This window comes from Hemibagrus wyckioides, linkage group LG18 (genome assembly GCF_019097595.1).
Source record: "Hemibagrus wyckioides isolate EC202008001 linkage group LG18, SWU_Hwy_1.0, whole genome shotgun sequence".
NCBI classification, from domain to species: Eukaryota; Metazoa; Chordata; class Actinopteri; order Siluriformes; family Bagridae; genus Hemibagrus; species Hemibagrus wyckioides.
In genome coordinates this window covers 1,387,393-1,408,816 of record NC_080727.1, presented here as the reverse complement: position 1 = coordinate 1,408,816, position 21,424 = coordinate 1,387,393, and the positions used below count along the sequence as shown (strand labels likewise).

The window sequence follows — 21,424 nt, the reverse complement described above, 5'->3', positions numbered from 1 at the left end:
CTCCACACACACACTCCACACACACTCCACACACACACTCCACACACTCAAGACACACCCCACACACTCAAGACACACCCCACACACTCAAGACACACCCCACACACTGTACACACACCCCACGAACTGCACACACACTGCACACACTCCACACACACTTCACACACACTCTCCACACACTCTCCACACACTGTACCCACACTCCACACACACACTCCACACTCTCCACACACACTCCACACACTGTACATACACAACACACTCTACACACACCCCACACACTCTACACACTGTATATACACAACACACTCTACACACACCCCACACACTCTACACACTGTACACACACCCCACACACTCTCCACACACTGTACACACACTCCGCACACACTCCACACACTGTACACACACTCCACACACTCCACACACACTCAGCACACACCCCACACACTCAACACACTGTACACACACCCCACACACTCCACACACTGTACACACACTCCGCACACACTCCGCACACTGTACACACTGTACACACACTCCACACACTGTACACACTCTGCACACTGTACACACTCCACACACACTCCACACTCCACACACACTCAGCACACACCCCACACTCAGCACACACTCCGCACACACTCAACACACTCCACACACAGTACACACACAAAACACTCTACACACTGTACACACACACCCCACACACCCCACACACCCCACACACACCCCACACACTCTACACACTCTACACACACTGCACACACACTGCACACACTCAACACACTGTACACACTCCACACACAGTACACACACAAAACACTCTACACACTGTACACACACACCCCACACACCCCACACACACTCAACACACTCTACACACTCTACACACACTGCACACACACTCCACACACTCAACACACTGTACACACTCCACACACACTCCACACACACACTCAGCACACACCCCACACACTGTACACACACCCCACACACCCCACACACTCTACACACACTGCACACACACTCCACACACTCCACACACTCAACACACTCAACACACTCTACACACTCTACACACACTGCACACACACTGCATAAACACAACACACTGTACACACTCCACACACAGTACACACACAAAACACTCTACACACTGTACACACACACCCCACACACTGTACACACACCCCACACACTCAACACACTCTACACACTCTACACACACTGCACACACACTCCACACACTCAACACACTGTACACACTCCACACACACTCCACACACACACTCAGCACACACCCCACACACTGTACACACACCCCACACACTCAACACACTCTACACACTCTACACACACTGCACACACACTCCACACTCCACACACACACTCAGCACACACTCAACACACTGTACACACACTCAGCACACACTCAACACACTGTACACACACTCCACACACACACTCAGCACACACTCACACACTGTACACACACAACACACACACCCCACACACTCAACACACTCTACACACACTCAACACACTCTACACACACCCCACACACTCAACACACTCTACACACACCACACACACTCTACACACACCCCACACACTCAACACACCCTACACACACCCCCCACACCGTACACACGCAGAACACACACCCCACAGCCTCCACACACCCCACACACTGCACACACACTCCACACACACTCCACACACACTCTACACACACCCCACACACTCCGCACACACTGTCCACACACACTCCACACACACTCCACACACTGTACACACACCCCACACACTCAACACACTGTACACACACCCCACACACACCCCACACACCCCACACACTCCACACACTGTACACACACTCCACACACACACTCAGCACACACTCAACACACACTCAACACACTCCACACACTGTACACACACTCAACACACACCCCACACACTGTACACACACCCCACACACTCAACACACTGTACACACACTCCACACACTCTACACACACCCCACACACTCAACACACTGTACACACACCCCACACACACTGTACACACACCCCACACACCGTACACACGCAGAACACCTCCCAACACACACCGTACGCATGCAGAACACACACCCCACAGCCTCCACACACTGTACACATGCAGAACACACACCCCACACACTCAACACACCCCACACACACACCCCACACACACACCCCACACACACACTCCACACACACACTCCGCACACACACTCCGCACACCCCACACACTCCACACACACTCAACACACTGTACTCACACCCCACACACCGTACACACGCAGAACACCCCCCCACACACACACCGTACGCATGCAGAACACACACCCCACACACTGTACACACACCCCACACACTCAACACACTCTACACACACTCAACACACTGTACACACACCCCACACACTCAACACACTCTACACACACCCCACACACTCAACACACTCTACACACACCCCACACACTCCGCACACACTGTACACACACTCCACACACACACGCCACACACTGTACACATACTCCACACACACACTCAGCACACACTCTACACACACCCCACACACTCTACACACACCCCACACACTCCACACACTGTACACACACCCCACACACTCAACACACTGTACACACACCATACACACGCAGAACACACACCCCACACACACAACACACTCTACACACTGTACACACACCCCACACACTCTACACACACCCCACACACTCCACACACTGTACACACACCCCACACACACTGTACACACACCCCACACACCGTACACACGCAGAACACACACCCCACAGCCTCCACACACCCCACACACTCAACACTCTGCACACACTCAACACACTCTACACACACCCCACACACTCTACACACACCCCACACACTCCGCACACACTCAACACACACTCCACACACACTGTACACACACTCAACACACACACGCCACACACTGTACACACAACCCACACACTCTACACACACCCCACACCCCCCCCACACACTCCACATACACACTCAGCACACACTCAACACGCACCCCACACACTGTACACACACCCCACACACTCAACACACTCAACACACTGTACACACACTCCACACACTGTACACACACCCCACACACTCAACACACTGTACACACACTGTACACACACCCCACACACTGAGCACACACTGTAAACACACCCAACACACTGTACACACACCCCACACACTCAACACACTGTACACACACCCCACACACTGTACACACTCAACACACACTCAACACATGCAGAACACACACCCCACACACCGTACGCATGCAGAACACACACACCCCACAGCCTCCACACACCCCACACACTGTACACACACCCCACACACTCCACACACACTCAACACACTGTATACACACCCCACACACTGTACACATGCAGAACACACACTCAACACACTGTACACACACCCCACACACTCAACACACTGTACACACACCCTACACATGCAGAACACACACCCCACACACCGTATGCATGCAGAACACACACACCCCACACACTGTACACACACCCCACACACTCCACACACACTCAACACACTGTACACACACCCCACACACTGTACACATGCAGAACACACACTCAACACACTGTACACACACCCCACACACTCAACACACTGTACACACAGCCCACACACTCCACACACACTCCACACATTGTACACACACCCCACACACTCAACACACTGTACACACACTCCACACACCCCACAGCCTCCACACACTGTACACACTCCACACACACTCCACACACACAGTGAGACACATCAGTGAGAAGTTGAAAGTGGTGAACACACTGTTGTGTTGTCGTTTGTTGGTGAAAGTGTTTTTGTCAGAGATTTTCTTTATCAGATAAACATTGTGTTCTGTTTAGTCACAAGATAAGAGTGTGTGTGTGTGTGTGTGTGTGTGTGTGTGTGTGTGTGGTGTTCTTCACACATTTCCAAGAGGTGAATCTGAGTGATTTTATCATTTCTAAACAGCACTATCGCTCCTCTCAGAGTCGGAACACGGTGAAGTGGGTAACGTGGGCGCTGTTTTATTTCTCTCATTTTTAATCAACTTAAATTAATCATATTCAAAACTAATATACAATAAATAAATAAATATACTCTGTAGAATAAAATGATGTCATCTACTCACCTGTTAAAAATCTGGGATGATAATAATGCTGAAAAAAATAATAATGAATGAGAAGTCAGCTTGTCATGGTTAATATTAAAAAATTCAAATGTTTTAATTCTATGCATGTTAAAATATCTGTATCATCCATGTCATGTTGTTGTTGTTGTTGTTGTTGTTGTATTATCATTAAATCCTCAGATGTTTGTTTCTATCTAAAATGAGAACTTCATTTAAATGAAAACCTTCAGATTCTCTAAACCTAACCTAACAGCGTCACTGTATTTTTCATGACACTAAAAGTTTCTGTAATTTGTTTTATTCTGCTCAAAGTTTTCCTTCTGCATCATTACCTACAAAAGCTTTGTAGATCCTTCAGACTGAAGAAGCCAGGGTTCTTGTTCTGGTGTATAATCCTAGATATCTCAGAAAAGGTCATGATATTATTATTCCATTGTGTTGTCCAGTCCTCACATATATCTGACGCAGTACATAGTGAAATAAAACATCGTTTCTCCAGGACCTGGTGCTACAGAAACATACAACATAAAGTTTAAACGCAAAAAAAAACCACAGAGCTAGGACAGAAGTTTGTCTTAGTCACGTAAAGTGCACAGTGTGCAGCTAGGTGCAAACAGAACATAGACAATTCAGTGCAAAAAAAGAAGACACAGAAAAGAAAAGAAAAGTAAAGAACATGTGTAATGGAATGTAAGTGAAATAAAATGAGATAAAATGAAATTATGTAAAAATATTGTGCAAAAATACAACAGCAGTGGTTGAGGTAGTGCAAATAGAAATAAACATAAATATAACTATAGCAGCAGATGACAGGTAGAGGTAGTGCAATAAGTAATGAACAATATAAATTGTGTGCGTTTCCGCGCGATCAGGATTAACCTGTGATTTTATCTTGAAGGTCTGGACACACATGGCCTGGAGTACGTTTTTAGCCATGGAGAGCTCGACGCACACCAACACCCCGTGTCCCGATCCGCTCAAACCGGGCTGTGGCGCCACCCTGCAGGTTCATCTATACTACTGCAGCCAGAGCACGAGCAGCACGCTCAGTTACACCCCTGGAGATTACATCGCAGAGGAGCTGTGCATCAAGGCTGCCAGAGAGTGCGGTGAGCGTGTGTGCGAGTGTGTGGGTGGGATGCGACTGTCTTCACCCGAACACCACCCAATTACAGGCAGAGCTGCGGGCTACGTCCCAAACCGCATATCATCATACTTAGTCAGAATAGAACTTTCAAGTCAAAGGTGTGACTTTAAACACTTTCAGAGAGTTGTCTTCTAATTCAGGTTACTACAGGAGCTGACTCTTTGGGTTTTTTCTCATTTAGTCAGATTCATCCAGGTTTTCCTCTGGAGGTAAAAATCTTTCTAACGTTATAAATGGTGATTCTCGTCAAGTCACAGTTCACTGTAAATGTTGTCTGAATGCACAAGAACCAGAGAGAACCCAGAAGTGTCCCAATTCTTACTTCAGAAGTCTGAGCTCACCGGATCCTGCTCAACCACACTGGTTCTGCGAATCACCAGTGTCGGGACCTCAGCTGATCTCATGAGGTCATTTTTACCAGGAGGCAGGTGGAGGCGTGGCTGTTAGGCTCAGTGGTTTTGATTGAGAAGTTTAATAGGTTTTCTTGTTTTTCAATATAATAATGTTAAAGAATTGAATTAGAAAAGAATGAAGCTATGAATGTGACTGAGGGAAGTGATGATACAGTAGGGTTATTCACTCCGCTCTCAGCTGCTGCTGTTTGTCGTGTCTGAGTTTTTACATCAGTTTCATTTTCTCAGTGAAGTTCCTGTGTAGGGTTGTGATCAACATGGGGTTTAAAGTGTAAGAGCTAGTGGGTTTTAAACACACACACACACACATACACACACATACACACACACACACACACACAGACAGACCACACACACAAACACACAAAGAGGCATGTACACAGAGTCCTCAGAAACATACATGCAGTTGTCCTCACAGCACCATACACACACACACACCATACAGAGAGATAGAGAGTCCTCAGCACACACACACACACACACACACACACAATGAGGCATATACACAGAAACACACACGTCCTCAGAGTCCTCAGAAACACACATGTGGTCCTCACAAAACCCATACACACACACACACAGAGTCCTCAACATACACACACACAGAGGGAGTCCTCAAAATACACATACACACACACACACACACACAGAGGGAGTCCTCAAAATAGAACACACACACACACACAGTCCTCACAAATCTCTTTCTTTCTTTCTTAATTTCTTTCTCTCTCTCTCTCTCTCTCTCTCACAAACACACCACACAAAGTCCTCACAAATCATATGCAGTTCTCACACTCATGCACTGTCATCAAAAATCAGTGCAGAATTTTCACAAATCACATATAATCTCTCTCTCACTCTCACTCTCTCTCTCTCTCTCTCTCACACACACACACACACACACACACACACACACACACACATATATACAGCTCTTTAAAAAAAGGTTCATGTATTGGTGAGATGAAGAGTTTTGTCTCATTTTTTGTGAACTGCTGACAATATTTCTCCTAAATTCAAAATATAACTATTGTTATTTAGAGTGTATATTTAAAGGAAATGACATCACATCAAAATAAGCCAAGATCATGCAGTATTATAGAGCTTTAATAACTCAAATAAAACAAAATGCAAATCATTTGTAAACAGATTGTGTTAATGCTTTGTGTAAATAACATTAAGAGATCAGTATTTGGTGGAATAACCCCGATCTGCATGGGTTTTGGCTCCATGATCTCCACCAGTTTCTCACACTGCTGTTGGGGAACTTTATACTACTCTTTTTGCAAAAAAGCAAACAGCTCAGCTTTACTTGATGGTTTGTGATCATCCATCCATCACACACACATACAGTCTATGTAACACATACTCATAAACAGTCCTAACAACACATATATACACACACACACAATACGCATGAACACACACACACACACACACACACACAATACGCATGAACACACACACACACACAATACGCATGAACACACACACACACACACAATACGCATGAACACACACACACACACACACACACACAATACGCATGAACACACACACACACACAATACGCATGAACACACACACACACAATACGCATGAACACACACACACACACACACACACACACACACAATACGCATGAACACACACACACACACACAATACGCATGAACACACACACACACACACAATACGCATGAACACACACACACACACACAATACGCATGAACACACACACACACACACACACACAATACGCATGAACACACACACACACACACACACACACAATACGCATGAACACACACACACACACACACACACACAATACGCATGAACACACACACACACACACAATACGCATGAACACACACACACACACAATACGCATGAACACACACACACACACAATACGCATGAACACACACACACACACAATACGCATGAACACACACACACACACAATACGCATGAACACACACACACACACAATACGCATGAACACACACACACACACACAATACGCATGAACACACACACACACACACAATACGCATGAACACACACACACACACAATACGCATGAACACACACACACACACAATACGCATGAACACACACACACAGTGTCTTATTGGGTCAAAAAAAAAAAACGGTGTGTGTGAGAGAGCGAGAGAGAGACAGCGAGAGAGAGAGTGTGTGAATAGTTTGAGACATCAAAACACTGTACCATCATTTCCTGTCCCAACTGTTACCACTTCCTGTTTACATGTCCGCAGCAGAGCACACGACTTATCTTTAACCCTCTACTAGCTGACAAACAAGCTTTACAGTGTGTGTGAACCACATGTGCTCTAATAATCTAAGCACCCTAAAGTAAAAATGTAAAAAGAAATCTGTTCATCAGAGAAATAAAGAAATCGGTTGCTGGGAGACCGGCAGCTGACTCACATCTGTACAGGTGTTCTTCAGTCACAGCAACGGTTCTACTATCTTCTTCTCTGGCTCCACCCACAGGTGTCAGTCCCATGTACCTGAGTCTGTTCGCCCTGATGAGAGAGAGTGACCGCATGTGGTATCCGCCTAATCACATCTTCAAAGTGGACGAGTTCAGTAATGAGAAGCTCCTGTTCAGAATAAGGTACACACACATACACACACACTGCCTGCCTGTCTGTTTGTCTGCCTTCCTGCCTGCCTGCCTGTCTACCTGTCTGTCTGCCTGTCTATTTCTGATTTCTCTAATTTCCTTTTTTTTAATCAATCTTTAAGTTCTGTATTTATGTTTGCTGACATGTTTGACATGTCTCACACACACACTATACAGAAACCTGTAAGAAGAGACAAAAAGGTTAAACATACGCACCAAATTGACACTACTACTCTGTGTGTGTGTGTGTGTGTGTATGAGCAAGAGACAGAGAAACCAAACCTGATACTTGACTGTTTTGCACTTTGCTGATGTGATTTAAAACCAAAGTTCAAAGGGAATGAACATGTGAGCTTGTGTGTGTGTGTGTGTGTGTGTGTGTGTGTGTAGTCTTCTTGGCTCAGGGTTGAGGAGGAAACCCCCCCCCCCGTGTCTATCACCTGTTTATAACCCATCACCCACACAATTTTATGAAGTGTGTGTATCTCGTGCTTCCTTGCAGTCTGTTCTGTATCCGAAATGAAGCCTAATAACCAGCGGTGTCTGATAATGAGGTGTTCATCAGGGTGACTTCACTAATCTCCCCCGCTGTTCACGTACTGCACTCAATTAAAGCTAACTCGTTATGGTTACTTACAGTCCTGAGCGTAATATTACAACATTCTCCTGACTTTATTAACAGGTAATTATACTGAACACCGCAAAATGCTAATGTAGCGTTGGAGACTGCACACAAACAAACGACATCTCAGCAAATGATCTTTAAATAAATCCACCTATAAGATCATTTCTAGACATCACGCTTTAAACTGCCGGATCATTTTAACCATTTGTGTGCTTTTACTTTTAAAGAAACGAGTAAAAATGACTAGAAAGGTTTAATGTAATGTAAGATGTTGTTGCTTTCAGCTGATACTTTATCGTCTTCCTAAATACCTGCCCAGGTTTTATTTCCCCGGGTGGTACGGTAGAGGATCGAGCCACGCCCATCGCTACGGCATCACCAAGAGCTGCGAGACTCCAGTGTTTGATGATGTCACCACGGCATACCTGTTCGCCCAGGTAACATCACCTGTCTCACTGACCTGAGATTACACCTTTTTTTTGTGGATAGAGTGTGTTTGTGTGTGTGTGTGTGTGTGTTTTTCTGCCATCCTGTATGGTTAAAGGGTGTGTCCCAGAACAAGGGAAGTGGAAATACAGGAGGGGAGGAGGGTGAGTGTGTGTGTGTGTGTGTGTGTGTTGTGCAGTAAGTTCCTAAGTATTTTAGACTTTCCACTTTCTTCCCCTTCCTATTTTCATTGTTCTGTATAATGAGGAAGTAGCATGTGTGTGTATGTGTGTTGCTTTCCAGTAATTCTAGAGTTTCCTCTCTCTCTCTCCTGCTCTCTCTCTCTATCTCTCCCCCGTTCTCTATCTCTCCCCCACTCTCTATCTCTCTCTCTCTGTCTGTCTGTCTCTCTCTCTCTCTCTCTCTCTCTCTCTCTCTCTCAGTGGAGGAGTGATTTTGTGGACGGCTCTGTGAGTATCCCCGTTACCCATGATGCTCAGGAGGAATGTCTCGGCCTGGCCGTGCTGGACATGATGAGAATCGCTAAAGAGAAAGGGTGCACGCCCATCGAAATTTACCATGACAGCAGGTGAAAGCTCCACCCACTTCACCTTTACAAACAGGGTCAAAAGGTCACAGGATCATAAAGGCCACTTTTCCTTTGAGTAAAGCTGATAGTTAAGAAAAAACACACAGGAATCACACCTGTATTCTAATAATCTGGTATTCTCTCTCTCTCTCTCTCTCTCTCTCTCTCTCTCTCTTTCTCTTTCTCTTTCACACACACACACAGCTATAAGAATTTCCTGCCCAAGTCCATCCGCACTCATATCCAACAGTACCACATTGTGACGAGGAAGCGGATCCGTTATCGGTTCCGGCGGTTTGTGGAGCGTCTCCACCGCTGCAGAGTTCCGGTCAGCGAGCTCATGCTGAAGTATGTGGCCAGTTTAGAGGTTCTGCAGCCGGGGTTCTACACCGAACGCTTCCTCGTCTCACAGCCCATTGTTGGCATGGTAACCATTGTCGTCAGCGGCAACCATGGCATCCAGTGGACCAAGGGGAAGGATGCTGGAGATGGACAGGTAGAAAACATCCTAATGTACAGCAAGTTCTATTAGCTCTGATTGGCTGAAGGCAGAGGGTATGACAACGCTTACATAAGTCGAGGAAGTCCAGGAACTTCACTTTAGTCCAGGAACTTTACTCAAGAAATACTATTCCAGGAACTTTATTTTAGTCCTGGAAATTTATTCCAGAAACATTAGTACAGGAACTTTAATACTGGAATTTAGTCCAAGAACCTTAGTCCAGGGACTTTACATTAGTCCAGGAACTTTATTCCAGAAACACTAGTCCAGGAACTTTACTTTAGTCCTGGAACTTTAGTCCCAAGTTTAGCCTTTGATGTTTTTAGAGAAGACTTTATTAACACTGTAGGAGTGTGTGATGAGGAAATACACAACGCCATAACAGTAAAAACTTCAGTAACCTGTCTTCCACACACCCCATAATCCTGAGAAGAGTCTCGTTAAAGAGCGGAGAGATTTACACAGCGAAGCAGGAAAACAGAAAAACAACAGATTGATAGAGAGAGACAACAGACAGATAGCAAAGCAGACATAAAGACAGAAAGATGGATAGGCAGACAGACAGGTAGTTAGAGAGATGGATAGAATGTCATTGTAATTTATGTCTATCATAAACTTCTCACGTACTCTTTGTGGATTGTTCTGTCTGTCTCTCTGCTATTCTGACTGTTTTGCTGTCTGCCTGTGTCTGTACACCTCTCTGTCTTTCTCTCTCTCTAGGAGCTGCAGGTGTACTGTGATTTCCCTGATGTTATTGATATCAGCATTAAGCAGGCAAGCAAAGACGGTTCTGTCGAGAGTCGCATCGTCACCATCAACAGACAGGACGGCCAGACACTGGTATCTCTCACACACACACACACACACACACACACACACACACACACACACACACCTTGTTAGTGTCCCTTACAACTTAGTAAGATGGATTTTTGATCATTAATGTAAACTGTTCCTGTAGTTCCTTATCATTTTCAAATCTCTCTTTCTCTTTCGATTTCTCTTCTCGCCACTCCCTCTCTCTCTCACTCCCCCCCCCCTCTCACTCCCTCTCTCTCACTCGTTTCAGGAGTTGGAGTTCTCCTCTCTGTCCGAGGCATTGTCCTTTGTCTCCCTGATCGATGGTTACTACAGACTCACCACGGATGCTCATCATTACCTGTGCAAAGAAGTGGCTCCCCCTAGACTGCTGGAGGCCATTCAGTGTAACTGCCACGGCCCCGTCTCGTGAGTACCCTGTACTGTACTCCTGTACCACTGTAGTGTGCACTACTTAGTGTGGTTTTGTCCTAATCCCCCAGGATGTCTTATTTTATATAATATCAATACAGCTGTAATGCTTACTTTAAAACAGTGGTGATCTGTAAGGATCAAAGACGATGTCCACACACACACACACACACACACACACACACAGCTGACTGTACGGCTCTGGCTTTAGGATGGATTTTGCCATTAATCGTCTCCGCCGCTGTAACAACGCTAAAGGCATGTACATCCTGCGCTGCAGTCCTAAAGACTACGACAAGTACTTCCTGTCCTTCGTGGTTGGGGTGAGTGTGTCCTATAAACTACTTCCTGTCCTCTGTGGTGTAATCACAGATTAAACATAGGCCTGATGAGTGTGTGTGTGTGTGTGTGCAGTATGATGGTATGTTTGAGTATAAGCACTGTCAGATCGTGCGCAGTGCAGCAGGGGAGTTTGTACTGAGTGGAGCCAAGTGTGTGTTTAGCAGTCTGAGTGAGCTTCTTCACCGCTACCAGAAGGAGGCGCTGCGCTCTGAGGGTCACATCTTCCAGTTCACCAAGTCCTGCCCTCCTAGGAACAAAGGTCAGAGGTCACATATAGGTCACTGAATGTGTGTTGCTGGATTATTGAGAGATGTACAGGGCAGGTTACAGAGACTGCTACATAAAAACAAAATTCAATTGGTTTCTCTCTCCCTCTCTCTCTGCCTTTCTCTGTCTCTCTGTAGAGAAGACAAACTTGTTAATCAGCAGGAGTGATCAGGTTTCAGATGTTCCATTCTCTCCTTCTCCCCTCAAACATACTCAAATGGTCTTCCACAAAATCCACAGAGAGGACCTGCAAATGGTAAGAACTTTAGTCTGGACCTTTCTTTTAACAGGACCATTAGTACTGGAACTTCAGCCCAGGAACATTAGTCCAGTAACTGTACGCAGAATCGTTAGAACACTCACCATTAGTCAAGAGACTATTCCAGGAAACTTAAGCTGGAATTTTAGCCCATGAACATCAGAACATCAGTTCTCAGACTTTAGACTTCAGTTCTGAGGAACTGGGAGGAAATGAGGAACTTCCTGCAACATCAGTAATAGGATTAGTGTTGGAACTTTAACCACAAACATCTTTGGGTTTTGGTGTGTGTATGTGTGTGTGTGTTATCAGATGGAAAGTTTAGGACAGGGGACGTTCACGCAGGTGTTCCGTGGAGTCAGGAGGGAGCTGGGAGATTATGGGGAGGTGCATGAGATGGACGTGGTGATGAAGGTGCTGGACAAAAGCCACCACAATTACACTGAGGTATCATGGGAAATTCAAATATCATGAGATCTGAGTAGTGTGTGTGTATAATAGATAGTAAATTTCTCTCTGCCTGTCTCTCTCTGCCCCGCCCCCCTCAGTCCTTCTTCGAAGCAGCCAGTATGATGAGTCAGATTTCCCATAAGCACTTGCTGCTGAATTACGGGATCTGTGTGTGCACAGAGGAGCGTAAGTTTAAAAATTGCTGGTAAAAATTCAAACTCACCAACATTTGAACTTCTGAATTTCATGTGGTGATGTGTGTGTGTGTGTGTGTGTGTGTGTGTGTGTTGTGTATCAGACATCATGGTGCAGGAGTTTGTGCGCTTTGGCTCGCTGGACATATACCTGAGGAGGAACCGTAACTCCATCAACATAACCTGGAAGCTGGAGGTGGCCAAGCAGCTGGCCTGGGCCATGCATTACCTGGTGGGTAACAGAGTGTGTGTGTGAGAGAGAGAGAGAGCGAAAGAGAGAGCTGTAATGTCAGTTGCACATCAGCACACAGTGTGGTTTAGTCATGACGTGTGTGTGTGTGTGTGTGTGTGTGTTATTTTTGCAGGAGGATAAGGACCTGATCCATGGGAACGTGTGTGCTAAAAACGTTCTGCTTGCTAGAGAGGAAGACAGAAAATCACACACTCCACCTTTCATCAAACTGAGTGACCCAGGAATCAGCATCTCAGTTCAGCCCAGAGAGAGTGAGACACACACACACACACACACACAATTTACATTCTATATACTTTATCAAAGCTCAGTAGTTTTTTCCTAGTCTTCACCTACTGCTACATTTCCTTGTCCCTCTGTGTGTGCGTGTGCGCGTGCGTGTGCGCGTGCGTGTGCGCGTGCGTGTGCGCGTGCGTGTGCGCGTGCGTGTGTGTGTGCGTGTGTGTGTGCGTGTGTGTGTGCGTGTGTGTGTGCGTGTGTGTAGTTCTGATTGAGCACATCCCCTGGGTTCCTCCAGAGTGTGTGGAGGATCACAGGAACCTGAGCCTAGCCACAGACAAGTGGAGTTTCGGCACCACGCTGTGGGAGATTTACACTGGAGGAGAGAAACCACTCAGCTCCTATGACTCCTCCAAGGTAACACACACACACACACGTTCCTAATGGTTTAAGTCAACAGATAGCTAATGCTCTGTGTGTGTGTGTGTGTGTGTCTTACAGAAGCTGTTGTTCTATGAGGACAGACATCAGCTCACTGCACCCAAATGGACAGAACTGGCCACTCTGATTAACAGCTGTATGGATTACGAACCGTTCCAACGTCCATCATTTAGATCCGTCATCCGAGATCTGAACAGCCTCTTTACCCCTGGTACACACAACTTTACACAACCCTACACAACTCTACACATTCCTACACAACTCTGTACAACAGTGATTTGTATAAATTACTTTGTCTCCTTATATTTCACATGATTTTCACGTGATTTTCTGTCTTTTTCACTCTCTCAGATTACGAGCTGTTGGTAGAGAATGATGTTCTCCCTGGTAGGAACCGTGGGTTTGGGTTCTCTGGAACATTTGACAGCCAGGAGCCGACTCAGTTTGAGGCGCGACACCTGATCTTCCTGCAGCAGCTTGGAAAAGTAAAAACATGTTAATCAAGTTACACCAATGTAATGTAGTCTGACTGAAGAAAGGCTGGTCAACCTGAAGTCCAGCGTTTCTGAAACTGAAGCTGATTGGTTGGGCAGATTAGTGCGGGATTTGGCCAAAAGAACAAAACATGGATGTTAGTGAAAAGATGTCTCACAATCTGACTGGCTGATGCAGACCCAGAAAATCTACAAATGAAGCATGCTGGAGCTGAAATGTCTGTTTCATGTTCTGTGTGTGTGTGTGTGTGTGTGTGTGTGTGTGTGTGTGTGTGTGTGTGTGTGTGTGTGTAGGGGAATTTTGGCAGTGTGGAGAAGTGTCGTTATGACCCGTTGCAGGATAACACCGGTGAGGTCGTAGCGGTGAAGAAGCTGCAGCACAGCACCGCCGAACACCTCCGTGACTTCGAGAGAGAAATTGAGATCCTCAAATCACTACAGCATGAGAACATCGTCAAATACAAAGGAGTGTGTTACACTGCAGGTGAGGCTCACACAAACACACACACACACATTTATCTCATAAAGCTGAAACTCACTCAGTGTGAAGCTTGTGAGTAAAAAACTAACCGTGACGTTTTGGTGGAGAACGTTGTTATCGAGGATCTGTGTTAGATGTTTTTCTTAAATCTTCGTCCTTTCTCCTTTCTCAGGTCGTAAAAACCTGCGCTTGGTGATGGAGTACCTTCCCTTCGGCAGTCTGAGGGAATACCTCGCTAAAAACAAAGAGCGCTTTGATCACAAGAAACTGCTACATTACGCTTCACAGATCTGCAAAGTATACACACACACACACACACACACACAAACAGATACATATTCATGCACACACACACACAAACACACACACACATATACATACGCACACACACCAGAAAGTAAAAACTGGATTTAGTTTGTGTACATGTAATACACAGACAGATATTGGTTGTGTTCTACAGGGGATGGACTATCTTGGTTCTAAGCGTTACATCCACAGAGACTTGGCCACGCGGAACATTCTGGTGGAAAGTGAAATGCGTGTGAAGATCGGAGACTTCGGACTGACCAAAGTTCTCCCTCAGGATAAAGACTATTACACAGTGAGGGAACCTGGAGAGAGCCCCATCTTCTGGTGAGGGAATAATAATAATAATCATAATAATACATATACACATACACATACATATACGTGTAACCTTAAAATGTGTGTGTGATGAAGGTATGCTCCTGAGTCTCTGATAGAGAGTAAGTTCTCAGTGGCGTCAGATGTTTGGAGTTTTGGAGTCGTTCTGTATGAACTGTTCACCTACAGTGACAAGAACTGCAGCCCTCCTGCTGTAAGTCTCTCTCTCCCTCTCTCTCACACTCAGTATCTGTCCATCTTTCTCTGTATCTCTGTCCATCTCTCTCTCTCTCTCTGTCTGTCTGTCTGTCTGTCTGTCTCTCTCTCCATCTCTCTCTTTATCTCTCTCTCACTCTCAATATCTATCAGTCTCTCTATCTTTGTCCATCTCTATGTGTCTATTTCTCTCTCTCTCTCCACCTTTTCTCAGTATCTCTCTCTCTCTCCCTGTCTGTGGTTCTCTATCCCACTCTTGTTGATCTCCCAATCTGACTGTTTCTCTGACTGTATCTGTCTGTCTCTATATATCTGTCTGTCTGTCTGTATCTGTCTCTCTCTATATATCTGTCTGTCTGTATCCGTCTGTCTCTATATATCTGTCTGTCTGTCTGTATCTGTCTCTCTCTATATATCTGTCTGTCTGTATCCATCTGTCTCTATATATCTGTCTGTCTCTGTCACTTTATCTCTCTCTCTCGTCAGGTGTTTATGGAGAGGATGGGTGTTGATAAACAGGGACAGATGATTGTTTATCACCTGATCAGTCTGCTTAAAGACAGCTACAGACTTCCTGCTCCTCAGGGCTGCCCTGTTGAGGTAACACACACACACACACACACACACACACGCGCACAGTCATGATATTTATATTGTCAATGTGTCTAGGTGTTGATTAATTCTCTATATCAGCAGCTCTGACAGTAGTGCTGCTGTTTCTAATAATAATAATAATAATAATAATAACAAGGAACTCTAGAGAAAATGATCACCTGTAACTCTTCTGCTTCCTCACATCATCCATCACTCAGCTTTTCTCCTCTCTACTTTCCCTCAGGTTCACTGTGTGATGAAGGAATGCTGGGCAGCTGATCCACGTCAGAGGCCGCCGTTTAGGTCACTCGGTCGTACCGTTGACTCCATCAGAGAGAGTAAAGAGGAATGAACCTGCCTCATCATCCACCAGAGAGTGCCACTGATAACATCTCTCAGAGAGAGAGAGAGAGAGAGAGAGCGAGAGGGAGGAAGGAAGGAATGCTGAGTGCACTTGAGTGTTATTAGCATAAAGCCTTTACTCCATTGCACCTGTTTCATCTCACATATATTTGCATTGTGTCTGTTACCTTCAGCAGTCGCTATGGCAGCACACAGGTGGGGTTTTGGTGTAAAACATTACAGATGTTAAACATTACAAGTGTTAAAGTGTGTATACTTTATACTCAGGGTGTGTGTTAGAGGTTTCATTCATCACAAACTATTTCATCAGTGTTCATCTGCTGGAGTTTTAATGGCAGCTTCGAAGAATTTTCTTATACTTTTTAAAAATCTGAGCTTCACACTACACCATTTTAATTACACTCTATAACAAGAAAGCAGAGTGTGTGTGTCGGTCTGAGAAGTGTCCAGAAGATTTCATCTCATGTCACATGAGACACACATGAACTCGTTCTCTTTGATGTGAATCCTGGTTCTTTTCAGTGAGTCAAATGATTTGACTCAGTTCACCAAAAAGAATCAACTCTTTCTATGTTTTGTCTTTTGATCATTCTTCTCATATCTGAATATTTCCTCTATACTAACCAACATCTGAAGGAGTCGACTCGTTCATGAGGGACACATCAGCACTCGATTCTGAATCAAGATTCTGCAGAGGTTCTGTATGGAAAAAAATGCAAATAATGAATTGAATTTGTAAAACAATTTATAACATGGTGGTGAAATTCTCAGATTATGTTTTATACTAACACACACACTCATAAAGTACAGCGAGACAAACAGGACTAAACTGCATTTTCCTTCTGGGACTGAAACCTTCTGATAAAGCAGTGGGTGTGTAGTTTTTTTACACGGCTGTGTGAATATAAATGCTATGCGTTGTGTTTTATTGATATATTTTTATACGTTCAGAAATCGCTTTCTCTTTTATATTTTGTATTACATGGTGTTATTTTGTGTAACCTTCAGTCCTGTCGAAATAAACCCAAATAATAAATGTGTACAGTGTGTTTGTTTTGCTAAATCTTTGTGTATACTTTTTCCAGGAAATGGACAAAAAAAGAGAGCTGAGGTGTCCGTTTTGGAGAGTTTGTGCTGTGAAATAGAGAACCCCTGCCTACAATGATCTAATTAATCACAAATGTTTGTAGCTGTGTGTGTGTGTGTGTGTGTGTGTGTGTGTGTGCCAGCCATCATGACCTTGTGATATTATGAACTGCTCACTTCTAATATTTTCATTGTGCTGTTAAGATTTTAGATTTTTAGCCTCCGGATTTGTGATTGGTTGTTGAACTTAAGCCCCGCCCCCATTGATCCAGATTTGTCCCTCACTCAGCAAGATTGTTTATAAAGCATAAAAAGTCAGTCATTTGGCTGTCTGACAATAATCTTTATTTATTTGCTTACATTTATTTTGTTCATTGATATTGTTGCATCATACACAATATTTACAAACTGGACATTTTCTGCAGCAGCATTGAGAGGTCCGTCTGTGTGTAAAAGTCCTGGACCGCACTCATCTGCTTCATCCCTCCATCCTCAGCACAGGCGTCCGATGTCGTTCTTGGTGCAGCCCTGATTGCAGCAGAGCCCCGCCAGGCCGAGGGAGTAGTTACGCCTCCTCCGGTCCTCACGAAGCCAGTCGAGGTCTAAACTCCTGACGTGTTCGCCCCCTAGTGGCCTGGAGGAGAAGAGCAAGTCCAGCCAGCTCCTCTGCACCTCCTCAGACTCGTCTCTGGTGTTCCTCTGAGCTCCCATGGCCTGGAGGAGGTCACTGAGAGAGGAGGTGGAGGAGGAGGAGGAGGAGGAGGAGAGAATGGAGGATAGTTTGTCTGGAGCTGCATCGCTGCTTTTTGTCCAGCCGAGTTGCTCGTCTCCATCTGATGAGCTTCGGTAAGAAAGCAGCAGGTTCAGATCTAAGGAGTCGAAATGTTTAGAAATTAATTTCTGACCCTGGAGCAGTTTAAATACATCAGTTGCAGTATTTATAAACATGATTGTGTTGATATGTGTGTTTACTGTTCACACACATCAAAACCAAATCATATGATCTGACTGATCCATTCATTTCACTGATTTCTCAATGCCCTGTGAGTGAGCTTAAGCTGTAAGGAACTGTAATTAGTGGGCGTGATTAAATAAATAAATAAATGAATAAACAAACCAACCACCAAACAAACAAATAAATAAATAAATAATGTCCATTCAAGTCAGTAATGCAAACATTTGTGATTTCATGATGTCAGAAAAAAATAAGCTTTATCTTTGGTTATTTTTGTTATTATTATTATTATTATTTACTGTTATATTTATATTATATATAAATATTTATATTTACATACACATATATCTATATATATACATATATATTTGCATATGCATATCCGATAACTACTGGTTTTTCACAATTATTTTGTCTTTAATTTCTACCATTTAATTTTTCCTATTTTTCTCTATATATTTTTAACTATATCCCTTTATTTTTCATGTCCACACACTTTAATTTTTACTCTTTTCTTTCTTCAAATGTAGGACAGTCGTAAAAAGCATTTCACTACATGTCGTACTGTGTATGATTTCGTATGTGATGAATAAAATTTGAATTTGGTTAAAAATATAAAACTATCACACAAACACCATGAAAAGATTCATTTCGGCTAATTTTAATAATTCTACGTGCAGAATACTGATTTATTAAAGTTTAGATAAAAGGTAGAATGAAAAAAAGTTTTTTTTTAAAAAAATTCTGTGCTCTTATTTTTTTAATCTAAAACAAAAAAATCCTTAATTAAAACAGAAATTATTGTTATTTCATAAAATAAATAATTGTAGTATTTTCGATCACAGAAGTACAAATCATTAGTTTCAGCCCTAATAAACAGATACTACCAAAGACTCTAATAATATAAATTACTTTACAGATAATAAATAATTAAATAATAGGACTTTTAGCTTTTTAACTTTCAGCTCAGTGTTCATGTTAATTTACACTTTTTTCTTTTTCCTTTTAAGAGAGAGGGAACGTGTCCTGTGTTCCCAGCCCCATTCTGCACATCTTCAGCCCCTTTATAACCCGCTGGTGTGATGACAGAAGCGAAACCTCTCAGACTCAGAGACTCTGAACACGTCACCCGTCGCTTAGCTATCACAAATAATCCACACACGCTCGGATAAAATACGGCGAGAGCTCGCGGCTTAATTAATGACGATCACTCATTAGTGCAGAAGGTGAGTCTGGGGGGAATGCTGGCGTCTAGAGGGTCTCGTCGATGACGTCATCGCTTATTAACACCGCGCTCTGAGAGCTCGTTCACCGGTTAAACACTTTTCTGTGGAACTTAACATGTATATAAAGTTGGATTTTTGTGAAAAATTTAAACACTGCTCCTCATTACTGATCAGCTACTGTTCTATTACACCATGGAACTCAGCTATACACAATTATTTGAAGCATAACATCACGTGACATCAATCTCGCATTATTATTATTATTGTTGTTATTTTATACTACTACTACTACTACTACTACTACTAATAATAATAATAATAATAATTCAGCTCCTACAACAGACACATTTGTGCGCATTTTATATTTAATTTGAATTTATTTTAGATCATTTTACTGCTCATCACTTTTGGCTAGTGATGATTAAAAGCCCAAAGAAAAAGAAACAAAAGTAAAATAATATAAAACAGTCAAAAACAAATTAGTATATTTTGCTTCTGTTCTCAGAAGTGAAGTTATCTGATCATGACCTTTACCTGGAAACCGTTAGCATGATTGAACTGGACCTTCAGAAGTCCAGAAAATAATTAAAGTTACTTAAATCCACACAGTAAATGTACAAAGAGATATCAATGTGCAGGAGTAGAGTCTGCTAACTTTATTTATTACATAATATCTGCTGAAGTGGTTTCTAGTCAGTTGTTAAAAATTTTAGTCTGCCATTTTTCTTCTAAACAAAGTTAAACATAATGGCTGGACGTGTGTGTGTGTGTGTGTGTGTGAGAGAGAGAGAGGTGACTCACCCTGTCCCGGTAGCTCCTGGTCAGTGGCTCGTCTCCACCGTGACCCCCCGCAGGTGAAGATAACGGCGCGGATGAACTCTCTCCCGCACAGCTTCACTCCGTAGTCCCGCTGCTGCACGGCGCGCGCGCACACGCACACCCCGCACAGGAGCACCGGAATCAGAAGCCGGGACATGTCGACTCGGGACGTGCACGCGCACAATCAAACGTAAATCTCAAACACACACTCACACACGCGCGCGCGCTTAGTTACCGTGCGAGTGGGTCGTCCACCGCCGCCTTTATAGGCTTATAGGACCCAGTGACGTCACGGAACCCGACCAGACGTCCCCCTCAA

The 21,424-nt window shown here is 44.1% G+C and overlaps 2 protein-coding genes and 1 long non-coding RNA gene across 3 annotated transcripts in view; 1 reads left to right on the top strand and 2 right to left on the bottom strand.

The window, feature by feature from the left end:
• jak2a (Janus kinase 2a) overlaps positions 1 to 18,059 on the top strand; it is a 31,421-nt gene extending 13,362 nt beyond the window's left edge. Inside the window, exons 2-24 of the mRNA XM_058415157.1 lie at positions 5,135 to 5,345; positions 8,318 to 8,441; positions 9,395 to 9,512; positions 9,945 to 10,090; positions 10,295 to 10,586; positions 11,313 to 11,432; positions 11,662 to 11,819; positions 12,034 to 12,145; positions 12,237 to 12,423; positions 12,569 to 12,687; positions 13,003 to 13,137; positions 13,239 to 13,326; positions 13,439 to 13,566; positions 13,700 to 13,838; positions 14,072 to 14,223; positions 14,308 to 14,458; positions 14,599 to 14,732; positions 15,036 to 15,225; positions 15,395 to 15,519; positions 15,683 to 15,855; positions 15,943 to 16,060; positions 16,549 to 16,662; positions 16,901 to 18,059. Of these exons, the coding sequence (XP_058271140.1) occupies positions 5,147 to 5,345; positions 8,318 to 8,441; positions 9,395 to 9,512; positions 9,945 to 10,090; positions 10,295 to 10,586; positions 11,313 to 11,432; positions 11,662 to 11,819; positions 12,034 to 12,145; positions 12,237 to 12,423; positions 12,569 to 12,687; positions 13,003 to 13,137; positions 13,239 to 13,326; positions 13,439 to 13,566; positions 13,700 to 13,838; positions 14,072 to 14,223; positions 14,308 to 14,458; positions 14,599 to 14,732; positions 15,036 to 15,225; positions 15,395 to 15,519; positions 15,683 to 15,855; positions 15,943 to 16,060; positions 16,549 to 16,662; positions 16,901 to 17,008 (3,330 nt within the window). The 5' untranslated portion in view covers positions 5,135 to 5,146 and the 3' untranslated portion in view covers positions 17,009 to 18,059. The remainder of the gene's footprint in view (positions 1 to 5,134; positions 5,346 to 8,317; positions 8,442 to 9,394; positions 9,513 to 9,944; positions 10,091 to 10,294; positions 10,587 to 11,312; positions 11,433 to 11,661; positions 11,820 to 12,033; positions 12,146 to 12,236; positions 12,424 to 12,568; positions 12,688 to 13,002; positions 13,138 to 13,238; positions 13,327 to 13,438; positions 13,567 to 13,699; positions 13,839 to 14,071; positions 14,224 to 14,307; positions 14,459 to 14,598; positions 14,733 to 15,035; positions 15,226 to 15,394; positions 15,520 to 15,682; positions 15,856 to 15,942; positions 16,061 to 16,548; positions 16,663 to 16,900) is intronic.
• On the bottom strand, positions 4,033 to 8,475 carry LOC131368929 (uncharacterized). The gene is made up of 3 exons (XR_009207220.1): positions 8,252 to 8,475; positions 4,569 to 4,631; positions 4,033 to 4,264 (listed from the first exon to the last, which is right to left on the bottom strand). It is a non-coding gene; the product is annotated as an uncharacterized LOC131368929 (long non-coding RNA).
• Positions 18,060 to 18,433: 374 nt separating the features above from the next.
• On the bottom strand, positions 18,434 to 21,350 carry rln1 (relaxin 1). Its single transcript, XM_058415161.1, has 2 exons — positions 21,088 to 21,350; positions 18,434 to 18,974 (listed from the first exon to the last, which is right to left on the bottom strand). Exons 1-2 carry the CDS (start codon positions 21,260 to 21,262, stop codon positions 18,598 to 18,600), a joined length of 552 nt encoding a protein of 183 aa, XP_058271144.1. The 5' UTR covers positions 21,263 to 21,350; the 3' UTR covers positions 18,434 to 18,597.
• Positions 21,351 to 21,424: the final 74 nt, after the last annotated feature.